The 15,952-nt window shown below is 43.0% G+C and overlaps 1 protein-coding gene across 1 annotated transcript in view; it reads left to right on the forward strand.

Moving 5' to 3' along the window:
* INF2 (inverted formin 2) overlaps positions 1-15,952 on the forward strand; it is a 90,282-nt gene that overhangs the window by 32,798 nt on the left and 41,532 nt on the right. The window contains exons 2-3 of the mRNA XM_044664645.1: positions 11,047-11,446; positions 15,434-15,549. Coding sequence (XP_044520580.1) covers positions 11,056-11,446; positions 15,434-15,549 — 507 coding nt within the window. The 5' untranslated portion in view covers positions 11,047-11,055. The remainder of the gene's footprint in view (positions 1-11,046; positions 11,447-15,433; positions 15,550-15,952) is intronic.

The following is a 15,952-nucleotide window of genomic DNA, read 5'->3' on the forward strand; positions in this document are numbered from 1 at the left end:
TGGGCACCCCCACTTAAGTCCTTGGAGCTCATGCAGAGAGGCTCCTCTCTGCTATACCCATGAGACAGAGTCCACCCAATCTGACCTAGGAAACAAGCACAGATTTATCCCTGGATAAACCAGCATGGAAGCCTATAATAGCTTTCCTAATTTTGCCTTTGACTTCTTTTACTTGGGACCTGAGCAGTTTGGGTATAAGCTCCACAAGAATTAATCCCTCTCTCTCTATCCATTTTGCTTAACATTCCATCAGGCTTTGGGACAGACAAAAGTGTCTGCAAAGCCAGTCTGTGCCCCTGGGGAAACAGGATCCCTAGGAATTGTTTCAGAGAACCAACACTGCTAGCTACTAGTACTTCTAGTCACCATTAGACAAGCTCCCATTTCTGTCCTGCTTCTAGATTTACAAAGCACTTTTCTTGTGAGATAAGTAATGAAAAGAATGGTATTCCTAGTCTTAGAGAGAAGTCATTTATTTAAGGTAATGCAAACAAATAACTTTGAAAATCTTAGCTGTAATAATAATAAATAATCATAATAGCATTATATAAAGGGAGCTCTTTTTTTGGCATTTAAACTATAGATATACTTTGGGTTTTTCAAGGGAGCTTTTAGGTTTGCAAATCATTTTACAAGTATTCTTATTTCATGGTTACAGCAACCTTGGGAGATAGCTGTTGTTATTGTCTCCATTTTACAAATGAGGAAACTGAGGCAACTCAGAGTCACACAGCTAATAAGGGTCTAAGACTAGATTTGAACTCAGGTCTGACATTTTATCCAGTTTACCACCTAGCTGCAATGACTCATCGGTGGCTATAGGATCAATCATGTAGAATATTCTACACCTCTTAACAAGAGAGGTCACAGATTCTGCAGAATAAGGACATATATTTTTTGGATGTAACCAATGAGGAAATTTTTTTTTACCAGATTATATTAGTTTTGGTTTTTGGTAAGGAGAGGGGCAAGAGGAAGAAAAATAGAATTCTATTAATTAAAAGATAATTAAGTAAATGGCAGAGTTGAGATTTGAACTCACACCTCCAGTGTTCTGTTCACTATGACACTGATTAAAACCCAGATCTCCTGCCTTCCTGATGAGTGTTCTTTCCCCTACATCCAGAAAATTCTCAGTGCGTTTATTATTGAACCCTCCCCTCTCAATTTCCCCTGTGTTCTGGGCACACTTGACTGTCCTGGGTTGGGGCTGACTCTAGCAGGTGGAGCTAGAAGGGGGCAGGTCCTCAGGACATGTTTCAGAGATTACTTTCAGGGTGGAGTGGCACCATGAGCACAGGATGTAGAAGAGACTACAGGGTTTAGCCCAAACTCAAAGAACCTTGTGGCAGTGGCATAAACAGTTAAGGAGAGGCCAGGCTCAGAGCCAGGGCAGCTGTTTCTCTGAAAGCCTTGTCACAGTGCCAAGAATGCTTCCATACTGATGGACCATGAATCGGACATTTGTTCACACAGCCCATGGTGAGGCTTACTGGCTAGGGTGCTTAAGGCTTTCTGGTCAGTGCTGAAAGGTCTGGAGCTGAGCAGAGTTTGCCATGGGGATAAGAGCTGGAAAAAAATACTTTGTCACTGCCCCACAAATCCTCCCACCCCTTCTCCTGGCCCCACTTGGAATCAGTTGTAACACAGAGAATGTAAGAAGCAGAAGAGTATCTATTCTTACCTTTATGTTTTCATAGATGGATGAACTGGTGCACAGAGATTAGGATTCTAGCCAGGACTAGAACCCAGTCCCATATCCTAACTCTAAAAGGGCAAATTCCTCTTGGGAAGCTAATGACTGCTGAGGGAACTTTCAGAAGGAAGAGAGGGTATTGTTCAAATTCATCCCAGAACTCTCCTCAGACCTCATTTGCTATATCAAGCAGTAACTTCCTGCCTGGTTTCCTGATGCGTAGGGGTTTCTAAGAGGATACTCAGTGATAATGAGAGTTGATAGGAACTTTGTAATAAAGGATCCCAAGGGAGGAGAAAACATCTGCAGGGTTGGCCTTGTTTCTTATTGTCTAATATAGTCTTTATTCTCTTCTAAGAGGGGGATGGCTTCCATCCTCCCTTTTCTCATCTCCCCAGACCTTTGAGGATATCTAGTCCAAACTGCATCGGAAAAGTTCCCTCTACCCAGTTGGATTTGAAGTCAAGAGATCTGGGTTCAAATCCCAGCTCTACTATTTGTTAATCTGTGTGACTTTAGGAAAGTTGACTAATTTCTCTGGACTATCTCTGGGCAATTGTAAAATTGTTGTTGAATCGTTTCATTTGTGTCCAACTCTTCTTCGTTTGTGTCCAAACCCATTTGGGGTTTCTTGACAGAGATACTGGAGTGGTTTGACATTTCCTTCTCCAGATCATTTTACAGATGAGGGAACTGAGTCAAACAGGTTGTGACTTGCCCAAGGACACAAAAGCAGTACATGGCTGAGTCTTCCTGATTACAGACCAGGTACTCGATCCACTGTATCACTTAACTGCCCTTTGTAAAATTAATAAAATTAGGGAGATGGATTAGATAGTGTCTGGGGGTCCCTTCTAGGTCTAAATTTGCAATATGATCCTATGTCCCTACTAAGTGTTAATCCAGGCTCCTCTTGAAACCTTTAGTAGTGGAGAGCTCATTTCCTTCTGAGGTGGCCCATTCTAGTTTTCTACATCTGTGATCAGTAGAAATTTCTTTGTAGTAAACTGAAATTTGCTTCGTAATTTGTCTTCATCAAACCTTGTCCTTGGTTCTGGGGCTAAAAAAGGAAAGCTCTTATCCTTCCAAAAACAACCCTTTAAATACAAAGGCACTTATTATGGACCCTTTCTAAGTCTTCTCCAGGCGGACTCTCTCCAGGGCCCTCGTCCCTCACTTCCTCCAGGTGCTGGACCACTTACTGGAGTTCCTGTCACTCTGGGGCTGCTGCTGCTGCTGCTGCTGCTGCTACTGCTGCTACTGCTGCTACTGCTACTGCTACTGCTACTGCTGCTGCTGTCATCACCACCGCCTTCAAGGATGGGAAGGCTGTCTTGGAAATCTCCAGTGTGCTTTTCCTCCTTTCATGTTGCTAGGCAGCCAAAAAATTTGGGCTCATAGAAGATCTAAAAATACCTCCTATCCTACCTTGGAAGTCCCGGAAACTCCAGATTTGCCTGGTTTGATAGGAGAGTGAACTGAGGAGATTCTGCTTCTCTCACCTCCTGTCAGCAGGTTGTCTTTTTAAAAAATTCTTGCCTTCTGCAAATAGATTCTAAGATAGAAGAGCAGCAAGGGCTAGGAAGACAGGGTTAAATGACTTGCCCAGGGTCTGCCACACAACTAGAAAGTATATGAGGACAGATTTGAACCTCAGGCCTGTCATTCTACCTACTGCACAGTTGCCTTAAGGCAAAACTATAGATCTCCCCCAGCTATATATACTATGTAAAGGGGTTGATCCCTACGAAGGGAAGAAAAGAGAATAAGCAGTTATTAAGTGCCTACTAGGTGCCAGGCACTGTCCTAAGTTTTTTGAAATATTATCTTATTTGACCCTCACAAGAATCCTGGGAGGTGGTTGCTACTATTATCCTGATTTTATAGTTGAGGAAACTGATATAGGCAGAGCTTAAATGATTTACCTAGGGTCATGCAACTAGTAAGTGTTTGAGGCTGGGTTTGAATTTATCCACTTTACCACCTACCTCCCTCTCTGGGAGGGAAAGTAGACTGGAGTAGTGGTTCTCAGAGTGTAGTCCAGGGCCTCCTGGGGCCTCCTAAGTCCCTTTCAAGGGGCCATAAGGTCAAAACTATTTTCGAAATGATACGAAGATGTTTTAATTTCTAATATAGTAAATGTTAAAAGGGCATCCTCAGAGGTCAAAGCTTCTTTGCCATATTTTAAGATTCCATCTTAAACAGAAGTCTGGGGGGTAGGGAGGAGGTCCTTTTCTGCTTTCAGTGTTCAATTCTTTCCTTGTAAATTTAAGACCTTCAGCTCTCCTTTCTTTTAATAAACCTTGCCTGGTCATTACCATTGCTTTTTTGAGTTGTATTTTGCCTAGCTAATTTTATGCAATATATTTTCTTGTTTTCTTGTGTCTCTGTTTTGTTAAAGCAACAAAAAAGGACCTTTGCTGATGTCACAGTTCTGCCTGCAGCAAAACACTGAGCATTGAAGGCAGGCTAGACAGGCTGTGCTTGAAATAATCAGAGGGATCAGAATAGCCTGGGAACAGGATACCAAATTCTAAATAGAAGTCATGGGAAAAACCCTCCAACCTGAATTGCTCTAAGTAACTTTTAAAAAATACACACAAAAACAGAAACAGATCTGGGCTTCTCTCTCCTTCCTTCCCAAGCCTGCACTGACTGGGGCCAATCAGATGCCAGTCAGGAGCGTTAGGCAAGATATGAAGACTCTGGACACCTGTACTGAGGCCATAAGTACCATTACTCAATCTCAGTGGCCTCAGCCCTAGCTTCCCCATCCCACTTTATTTGCCCAGCTGCCTCTGGGAGGGGATGGAAGAAGATTCTGGACTCTGCCTTTGAATAGCTCAGAATATGGCCGGACAGGCAAGATACCCAGCCCAGAACACTAGAATTCTGTAGGAATTCAGAAAAGGCAACTAAAACCAAGTCAGAGGGTATCGGAAAAGCTGGAAGGAGGAAACCTAAAGAGTCTGCCTAGTCTGGCCTCTCATTTCACTGTCTGAGGCCCAAGGAGGGGAAGGGCCTTAACTATGGTCACAGAGCAAATTTTTGCCATAATCAGAATCTTATAGACTTTTGTCCTCCAATTACTCCCACAGATGCCTGGGAGGGGGAAAGACTTCCTGTGAGTCAGGAGTGTTCGTGACCAAAGAAAGCTGGGGCAGATGGAGAAGGCAGCCTGGTACCCATGTTCAGAGACTTTGGAGGATGAAAGAGGGGGCAGGGAAGAATATAGGAATCAAAAGTTTCTCCAAAAAGAACATTCATTGGGGGGATGGGATGGAAGAGATAATAAAGGACTTGAAGACTTGGCATAGAAGGCTTTTGTGGGAGGCAAAGGAATGGACTATATAAATTGCCTTGAGTGACAATCCCAGCCCAGAGAGATTGTTGTTGTTTGTTGTCCTTCATGTTTTAAGAGGACCAAAATGATATCACTATGTCGGGGTCAGTGTATAGTGTATCCAACTGTGGTTGATCAGATCATAGGCACTCAGAAGGCTATACCCCAAGTCAGGCACAAATAGCCAAATGAACATTTGGGATGGTACCCTGACAGAAAGACCATGTCGACCCCTCAGGAGCCAGCTGTTTGAGATGAGAGAACACTACTACCCAGGAACCCTGGGGTCTTGGAGAAGAAAACAGCCTCTTTGCTTTTGTTGCCCCCCAGCCTGTTAAACTTTGGGTCCTTGATGACTCCAAGATCTCCCTTAGGTAAACAGTCCACCCATGCAATTCATAGCCTCTCTACCTCTCCTTCTTGTGATTCTCACCCAAAGGGGTTCTACTCAATGTACTAGAAACTTTCCTCTAGTTTTTTTTTTATTATCTCAAAAGAATCATTGTAACTGTCCAGCTGTTGTCTCACCGTGGCCATGTAATTGGCCCACCTTTCTTTGCCTGATCACCCAGGTAGGAAGAATAAATAAATATTGACAAGTCTGTTACTATATTTTATTTCCAGTGGTTAGGTACCTAAATCCTGGGGGTTGAGGAAAGGGATTTTGTTAGAGTGTCTAAAGTAGGTGGGGGCCAGTCTAGAAAGCCCTCATGGAGGAGATGAAGTCTTAATAGAACCATGGATTTCAGAAGGATGGAAACTTTAAGGATCTTGTCTAATCCCTCATGTTAAAGATGATTTCCAAGGCCTGAAGAAGGGAGAAAACTTTCTTCCTCCCTCTACACCCTGCTAAAAGTTTGGGTAAGGAAGAAAAGAGTGAGATAATCGGGGTTTTTTTTTTTAATTCTAACTCCCCACCTTTGGACTTTGACCCACTGGAACCTATAAAGAGTCCTGCTTGGTACTGTTTCAGATTTTGGCTCTGAGCTTGGGCCCTCCCCACCCATGTGTGCTAGACACTACTCCTCCCTATGGGCCACATTTTCCCCTTCCCCTTCAAGACTCAGTCACGAAATAAGTAGCCCAGAACCTTAGGACTTGGGAGGTAATTGATGAAAGGCTGCCTCTGGTTGGTTTGGATGTTTTGTTTTGGGTGATGGCAGCAGATCAATAACATATTGTATGATACAGAAATCTTTCCTCTTACACCCCTGGCCTGGCCTCTCCTTGCCTCCATCAACAGAGCTCTAGGACAGGGTGGATTTTGATAGGAACACCTGGGCCCCAGCCTGAGCCAAGTTCCCACCCTAGTCTGGCCAAGACATTCCATTTTAGTGAATCAAACCCATGAGTCCTCAGAGCCAAGTGCTTCTGAGGGGCCACTGGCCTAAAGTCTAATTGGGCCTGGAGAGAGTGGGCCTCTGAAATGAAGAATGGACAGTCACCCCTGCAAAAGCACCCATCAACCTACAGTCAGGTCCATAGATTTAGAACTAAAAAGGACCTCAGGGGCAATTTAGTCCCACCTCCTTATACTCCATATAAGGAAGCTGAGTCCCAGAATTAGGAAATGATTTGCCCAAAGTCAGACAAGTAGGAAATTACAAAACTGGCATTTTAACCCAGTTCTCCTGACTTCTTTCCACTAGGCCATCCTTCCTTTTTCAGATATTCCATCTGTGGGCCTCCACTCTTGTTTCTGAGTATCCATTTCTATAATCCAAAATGTAGAGAAACCCTCAGTTTGGGAAAAAGGATGGGGAAAATGTTATTTGGGAGACAGCTGGGTGGCTCAGTGGATTGAGATCCAGGCCTAGAGACAGGAGGTCCTGGGTTCTGTAAGGGGGAAAAAGGGGTTTTATGAGTTCAATATATTAAAAATGGTCGCCAAAGGATTGAACTATTGTCAGTCCTCAATTAAGAATAATCTTAAATCAAAATTGACTTTTATGGAAGTTTATTTACATGAGAGAAGAGAGAGAAGTACGGAGATAAGAATCGATCTCACTAATTAATCCAGGTAGATCTTAACCCTCAGCCGAGGGTTAAAGGGCCTGAGGCCTGGAGGTGAATGGAGCAAACTTTATTCACAGAGTCTATAAAAGGAAGTTTCTTAATAGAAGTTCAGGAAGATTCAGTCTTTAAACTCATCACATGGAACAGTCTCAGTCACGAACCAGCAAAGCACCCTCAGGTCTCCTTTGCCAAACCAGAAGCAGCCTCACTCCCCCTCCTCCCTCCTTGGAAGGGCCACATATATATCACTACCAGTGCCTTCCCCTAGCCTTCCTGTCCAATCACAATAGATGCTTTCTCATAGAAAGTGTAGGGAGTGGTCCATTGATTCTGATTCGTTACTCACTCTAGCACACCTGGGTTAGGACCTCCCAGAATTGGAAGGTGCTCTCACCTTTGGTGATCAAATCTAAAGATGGGCAGTGTAGACTTAATCTAATCACAGTTCAAATATGGCCTCAGAAATCTGCTGCCTGACCCTAGGCATGTAGTTAACCCACATTGCCTAGCCCTGACTGCCTTAGAACCAATACATAGTATTGTTCTAAAATGGAAGGGAAGGGAAGAAAGAAAGACAGATAGAGAAAGGGAAAAGGAGGGAGGGAGGAAGAGAGAGAGATGAAGATATGAATCATTGTAATTCCCTGAGGATGCTAAATAAATACTCCCAATGTTGTAGGTGCCTGAGCATTTTCGGGCACTTGCTTCCTATTGTTTATAGGACAAAAGAGAAGCTTAGCATTCAAGCCCTCTACATTTAGGTCCCAAACTATCTTTCAGTAGTTCTAGATTATTCCCAGCCTCATCTCGCCCTCTTCCATCTCTTTGTGTTTGCATAGGCTGACCATTGCCCAGGCCTAGAACATATTCTGTCCTTGTCTCTTCCTGTTGGAAGTATGTAGGATGTTCAAGGAGGGCTAACACCTCTGGTGTGAGGGTTTGCCTAGTCTTTTTCTGGGCTGCTTGTCCACTTTTGAGATCCATCTGGCATTCAACTCTCACCCATGACTCTAAGAAAGTTTAGTGTGTACAGCAGCCATACTCTAATAAATAAATCATCTCAGCAGATGGGCTAAACCCATGTGAGGGGAACTGATGAGCCACAAACCTGTTGGTGAGTTTTCGGAGTGGGGGGTGTCTCCTGAATCCTAGCCCAATTCTAAGGGTTCTTGAGAGGCTGCTAAGTGGTGCAGAGAATAGGGTATTGGGCCTGGAGTCAGGAAGACCTGAATTCCAGGCTTCAGATACTGCTTAGTTGTGTGACCCTGACATCTAACACTGGTACCCTAAGCATATGAAAACTTCCCCTAGTGGAATGGGTAGATGAGAACAAATTGTTCTAATGCCATGAAAGCAGCTGAAAACAGGCTTTATGGAATGCATAGAGCTTAGTCAGACATCAAATATGCCAAGGTCATCCATTGCATCCCTGGGCATCGCCAGTCATTCTGACTTTTGTCTTGACACTGGAAGACAGAGAGGCTAAAGACTCTATGCTATTCTGCCTTACTTAAATCTAATTCAAGTATGAGTCAAGACATACCTACCCCATGATGTCATTGGTTCTCTTCAGAAACTAAAGACAAACATCAGCCATTGAAACCATTTTCTTCCTTCTAGATCTCCCTCATGAGCAACCTCCTTCATGAAGCCCTCCCTGGTCTATCCCCCAATCACCTTTCCCTCCTGTTTTCCAAGGGCACTTTGTCCAGATCTCTCCTTTGCCTCAATCACATCTTATACCTTATTTTAAATTTATCTGAACACATTGAATCCTCTCAATTACACTGTAAGCTCCTTGAGGGTAGGGATGATGTCATTTTCAATATATGGGCCCTCCAGCATGGAACCCTGCCCATAATAAGGACATAATGTTTATTGACTGAGATATCCAAAGGAAGAGGACTATAAAAAATCATAAAACTATTCTCTTCTCCGTGGATCAGCCGTCATTGTATCTGTGTTTGTGGATATGGAACTAGAGTGCTAGAGATAGGCAGCAAGAGTAATGAGCAGGATGAGGATGGTGGGGGTACAAGTATAGGCTGTCTGAGCTAAAACTACTGTCAGTAAGCTAGCATTTTTAAAAGCACCTACTCTGCTAAAAATTGTTCTACATTCTGTGGATACAAGTAAAAGGAAGTATATCAGTGATTCCCAAAGTGGGCGCTACCGCCCCCTGGTGGGTGCTGCAGCGATCCAGGGAGGAGGTGATGGCCACAGGTGCATTTATCTTTCCTATTGATTGCTATTAAAATTTAAAAAAATTAATTTCCAGGGGGCTAAGTAATATTTTTTTCTGGAAAGGGGGCGGTAGGCCAAAAAAGTTTGGGAACCACTGAAGTATATAGTACCTGCCCTCAAAGACTGGTGCTCTTCTACCTAGGAAGGCAGATGCATTCCCATGCCCTTGCCTGAGTTAGACACTTTTCCCACTTGTGTGCCCTTGCAGATACATGAGAATTTCCTGTCATGCACTGGGCACTTGGTTCCCCTTTCAAGAGTTTGATTCTTAATGTTATAAAGGCACCACTGTTGAAAGTCTCTCAGAGCAGCTGAGGAAGACCTGACCTTTAAGGGGACATCAGAGAGGACAGTCAGACCCTCCCATGGATCAATTCTTGGAACTACTGTTAACTAGAGAATCATGGAGTCAAATACTTTGAGAGCTAGATGACATTTTAGAGAGGGTTTCATCCAGTGCCTTCATTTTATGGTGGAAGATATTAAGGAAAAGGAAAGGGACTTTAAAAGAAATTTAATGGGAAGTAGAATCCCTGTGCTCATTTCAGGCATAGGGGACAGCCCATGCCAAGGTTCAGAAGTGGGAGATGCTATCATATTTTATTGATTAAATTTTAACATCAAATGTCATGTTCATGTCTCCTGAATCGTGCGATTGTTCAACTGTTTTTCAGTCATGTCTAACTCTTCATGACCCCATTTAGGATTTTCTTGGCAGAGATACTTGAGTGGTTTGGCATTTCCTTCTTCAGTTCATTTTACAGATGAATAAACTGAGGCAACAGGGTTTAGTAACTTACCCATGGTCTAGAAAACTATTAAATCTCAGAAGTCAAATTTGAACTCAAAGATGAATGTTCCTGACTCCAAGCCCAGCATTCGATCTACTGTGCCACCTACCTGTTCATCTCCTGAATCCTAGACCATTTCTAATTGAGAGGCTACCAACTGGTGCAGTGAATAGAATACTAAGCCTGGAGTCAGAAAGACCTGAATTCAAGGTTTCAGATACTTGGGCAAGTCACCTTTGTTTGCCTCAGTTGACTCAACTGTAAAATGGGGATAATAATGGCACCTCCCTCCAGGGTTGTTGTAAGCCTGAAATAACATACTATTTTAAAGAGCTAAGTATGGTGCCTGGTTTACAGTTGGTGCTCAGTAAATGTTTGTTGCTTTCTTTCTTTTTCATATCTGAACCTCAGTTTCCCCATCTTTAAAATTAAGAATTTGAATTAGATGATCTCTAAGGACTATCTTGTGATGAAAATCTGTTATTCACAGCTATTAAGTAACTTGTCCCCAATGACACTGTAAAGTTAACAGTAGAAACTGGGACCAGAATCCATGTCTCTTGTCTCCTAGGATGGAGCTACTTCCTTAGACTGATTCTTTTTTTTCCCACCTCTTGACTTGTGACTGGGGGGCATATACTATTCTAATATATCTGGTTTCTGGGGGAAACTGAGTGGCTCTGTAGATAAAGCCAAGCCTGGAGATGGGACGTCCTGTTTTCAAATCTGTCCTCAGATACTTCCTAGCTATGTGACCCTAGGCAAGTCACTTAGCCCCCATTACCTAGCCCTTACCACTCTTCTGCCATAGAACCAATACACAGTATTAATTCTAAGACAGAGGATAAGGGCTTAAATATATATTAATACTATATTTTAATATTTAATATTTTAATAATTTTTATATGTATGTATACATATATATCTGGTTTCTCTCTTTTTCCATCCCTTACCAGGCTGGCAAGATGTCAGGAAAGGAGGGTGTGCAGAAGAAATGGGCAGCCCTGAAGGAAAAGCTGGGACCTCAGGATGGAGATCCCACAGAGGCCAACCTGGAGAATGCCGAGCCCGAGCTATGCATCCGCCTCCTGCAGATGCCCTCTGTTGTCAATTACTCTGGACTGCGCAAGCGGCTAGAGAGCAGCGACGATGGCTGGCTGGTGCAGTTTCTGGAGCAAAGTGGCCTTGACCTGCTGCTGGAGGCTCTGGCCCGGCTGTCGGGCCGGGGGGTGGCGAGAATCTCCGATGCCTTGTTGCAGCTCACCTGCATCAGCTGTGTGCGTGCTGTCATGAATGCCCACCAGGGAATCAAGTACATCCTGAGCAACCAGGGCTATGTGTGCAAGCTTTCAGAGGGTAAGGGTCAGCTGTCACCACCAGGAGACTGGCCAGGGAGAGAGAGGTCAGGGGCATGGGAGGAACTGGGCAGTTAGTACCAAAGGCAGCTAAGTGTGGGAGGGAAGACTATGTTGAAGGTGGAAAAAAAAGGACTGTTTTATCATCAATACCCCCAGTGTCCCAGGACCTGGGTTCAAATTTTCTCTCAGCCACTAACTGGATTTGTGCCCATGGGCAAAATGTTTGACCTATCCTAGGGCTCCGTTTCCTTCACTATAACATGGAAATTATTCTACATACCTCACAAGGGTTACTGCAAAGAAAGCCCTTTAAAAAAACTTAAGGGGGCAGCTGGGTAGCTCAGTGGAGTGAGAGTCAGGCCTAGAGACAGGAGGTCCTAGGTTCAAATCTCAGCCACTTCCCAGCTGTGTAACCCTGGGCAAGTCACTTGACCCCCATTGCCCACCCTTACCACTCTTCCACCTATGAGACAATACACCGAAGTTAAGGGTTAAAAAAAAAAAAAAAAACTTAAAACACAGGTCAGCTAGGTCGCTTAATACATAGAGCACCAGGACTGGAGACAGGAGGTCCAAGGGTTAAATCTGGCCTCAGATACTTTCTAGCAGTGTGACCCTGGGCAAATCATTTAATCCCAGTGGCCTAGCCCTTATGGCTCTTCTGCCTTGGAACCTATACTTAGTATTAATTCTAAGATTTAAAAAAAGAAAAGGAAAGAAAAGAAAATTTCGAGTACTATATGAAAAGGAGCTACTTGTGTTTCACCTTTCTCTTCAGTATAATGAGGGGTAGGATTTAATCTCTGATGTGCCTTCCAGTCTTAACAGTTGTAATTTGCAGCCCAGGCTGTGCCACCATCTTATCTGGGGTTAGACTCCAGGTTTGATATTTATTAATGTCCTATGTCACCAAAATTCTGGACAGCTCAAAATATAAGGTAAACCTAAATGCTGCCCAAGGGAGAACAGACTCTCTTGGGATATGGTGACTTTCCCATCATTGGAGTAATGTCAGTGAGAGCTGAAGGAAAATCTTATTTGGTACAAGTGAGACTAGATGCTCCATTCTAACTATGAGAATCTGGAAATCTGGGAGAGTTAGAAGTACTAGAACCTGCCTTCACAGAGCTGAAGTCTGGTGAGGGAGAATAGGAGAATGCCTAATAATCATTGGAGCACAGACTATCAGAGCTTGAAGGGAACACAGAGACCTTCCCCTAATTTTACAGAGGAAGAAACTGAGGCTGAAAGAGTGATTTGCCCAGGGCTGAGGCCAAACTTAAACCAGGTCCTCCTGACTCCAAACTTGGTGTTCCAGAACTGGGCTTTTTGACAGAAAGACCTTCAAATCAACCACAGTTTGTCAACATCCATATCATCTTACATTGTGCCTCCTTCATTGAGTTATTCTGTATATCGTTCAGAAGTCTCTTGGGGATTGGTCAAAATAGTAATTGATGGTCATAGGGAATGCAGAACCGAGGCTATGGATTGGAAGACTCTTCTGGCCTTTTTTTTCCATTGCTTTGTATTTTCTCTGAGATTGAAAAAAACATATCCGTTCTGTTGGGAGTAATAATAAAAGCTAGCTCTTACGTAGGTGCTTTAAGGATTACAAAGTATGTTGCAATTTTACAGTTTTTCCTTATAAAAATGTAAATATTTGGAGAGCAGGTACTGGGTTGAATAATAATGATAAATAATAATGAAATTTATGTAGCCCTCTAAGTTTTGCAAAACACTTTACAAATATTACTTGTCTTATCCTCACAACAATCCTGGGAGAGACGTGCTGTTATCATTCCCAATTTGCAGATGAGGAAACTGAAGTAAACAGATGTGAAGTGACTTGCACAGAGATATTCAATGACTAAGTGTTAGAGGATAGATTTGAAGTGAGGTCTGGTGATGATGATAATAATAATGACTAACTTTTATATATTGCAATATGCCAGGCATTGTGCTAAATGCTTTACAATTGTTATTTACTCTTCACAACAACCCGGGAGGTAGAAGCTATTATTATCCCCATTTTACATTTTAGGAAACTGAGAGTTTAAATGACTTGCATAGGGTCACACAGCTAGTAAGTATCTGAAACTGGACTTGAATTCAGGACTTCCTGACTCTAAACCCAGTGCCCTATCCACCATACCACCTATTTGCCCCTAAGGAATGGAAGAATCTTGGGATATATAGTATAGCATATTAGGGAGAAAAAACAGTAGAATATAAAATTTCAGATTTTAGAAATCATTCAATCCAACTCCATCATTTTTCAGACAGGAAAACCAAGACCCAGGGAGGCCTTTCAGCCAATGGGATTGTGTCCATTTTCACAACCAGATTAGAGAAGCTGGGGTCTTGGTATAATTTGGATCCCTCACACAGACTGAGGAGGGAAGCAGGGCACTTCTCTGAATGGCTTCCCCCAATGCCCTGAATGCCCTCCACTGAGTAGCTGGAAGACATCTAGCAAGTGAGACACAGAGGAAGCACCCCAAGTACCTGTGGGTGTAGCCTGGCTTAGTTAACATCTATTCAGGACTTTTTCTTTCTACCCAAGTGCTTCAGAAAGCGGGTCAGAGGAAAAAAAAAAAACAACCACGAAAACCCACATGCATTTGAAATGCCTGGAACTGATGGGGTTGAGGAAGACAAAGCTCAGTATCCAGCCTTCGTCTATCAAAATAACAGTTGGTGCTGAGTTTAAAAAAAAAAAAAAACCAGACACATTTACATGTGCCAACAGGAAGAGAAAAATTCTCACAGAAAAATCCTTAGAGTGGGCTGGGTATTGACAGCCAGGGAACCTAGAGCTAATGGGCCATGGGTGAAGATGCTGTGAGGGCCCCCCCCCGGCAACCCCATTATTTTTGGAGCCAGTGCCAAACCAAGGTTTTACCAGGATAGCCAATTAGATGATGGGGATTTAAAGACCCTGACCCATAAGGCTGCATAAGCCAGGAAAGGGCACTAGTTCCTCAAGAAGAAACATAAAATAGACATATCTGAAGATCCATTTCAAGCCTAAGGCAGTGAGAATAGCCTGGTGTTGACCCCATTATGGGAGAGGAACTGAAGCAACACAGCTAGGCCCTGCCCTTTGAGAGCTCAGAGTTCTAAAGAGATGGGAAGAGTAGACCCTCCCCTCTTCCCTCAACCCTATCCTCAAAGAACCTGGATTCTAGGGAGAGAAAACACAGAAGACAATTGAAGAGCAAAATTTATAGCCTGGTGAACCTGGGCACATTACTATCCTTTTCTTGGCCTGTGTTCACTCATCTATTAAATGAGTGATCTCTAAGGTCCTTCCAAGAAAGGCATTCTGAGATTCTTGAGTGACTTAAACTGAAAGTATTATGGAAATTCAAGTAAGGCAGAGCTCACTGTTAACTAAGATAGTCAAGTATTATGATTAAAATTATCTTGAGAGACTAATTTTTTTGGGGGGATAAGAATACAAGTTTATTGATTATGTCAGGTTTATTGGTTAGGTCAGCATCATAATTGATAAAGTGATATAGGTCTCCATGACTCTAGTAACCAGGGATAATCCAAGCTGGGTCAGAAAGTGTAATAAACTTAATTTAAAAAAAAAGATTTTTAGGAGCTCCTTATTCAGCCCTTCTCTTGACCACCCCAAGACAGCTTCAATTGGTGGTAGTTAATTAAGAGGTGTCCATCAAACTATCCACCCCTCCCCATCCCCACAGGTGGACAGGTCTCATACACAGGAAAAGAACCTTTGTCTTTGTAATTTATTCATCAAATTCTATTAAAAAGGAAGACATTCCTTGGGATTCCTAAGGACAAAGAAATGCAAAAAGCAGCAGACTGGATGGTATCTCTGATCCAGATCCCAGACACAGAAATGCACAATAGTTCTCTTGAATATGTAGGAATTAATGTAGTATATAAAAAATAAGTTCTCACACAAGAAAGACAAATACCATTCATGTTCTCATCTTCTTTCTCTCTGCAGCTCTGGACACATCTAATGTGATGGTTAAAAAGCAAGTATTTGAGCTATTAGCTGCTCTCTCCATCTACTCCCCTGAAGGCCACAAGCAAACCCTGGATGCCCTGGATCACTATAAGGTAAAACTGATAAAGCGCTGGCCCCTAGTATCCCAGAGGGAGCCTGGAAATCACACTGGTGGACACATAGGAACTGAGAGGTCAGGAAATTCTGGGCTAACAAGATAGACCCTCTAGTCAGTTACTCATAAACATACACCACTCCTGGCAGCCTTATGTACAGAGTCCAGGACAAGGATAAGTGAACGAGCCAGAGAAAGAGGAAGCTATAGCCCTTCCCTTGGACAATACCTAATCCAAGGAGGAGAGACAGGACTCTGTTTTCAGGCAGTTCCCTACTATGAGAGGGCTTTGTCCTCAGTGAGCTCCTAAGCTAAGAGGAGAAATGGAATGACATAAGTGAAGAATCCTTAATACCATCCATAGAGATTTCCTAATTAGACACTAAGGAATAGTGCTAATA

This window comes from Gracilinanus agilis, chromosome 2, assembly GCF_016433145.1.
Source record: "Gracilinanus agilis isolate LMUSP501 chromosome 2, AgileGrace, whole genome shotgun sequence".
Lineage (NCBI taxonomy): Eukaryota > Metazoa > Chordata > Mammalia > Didelphimorphia > Didelphidae > Gracilinanus > Gracilinanus agilis.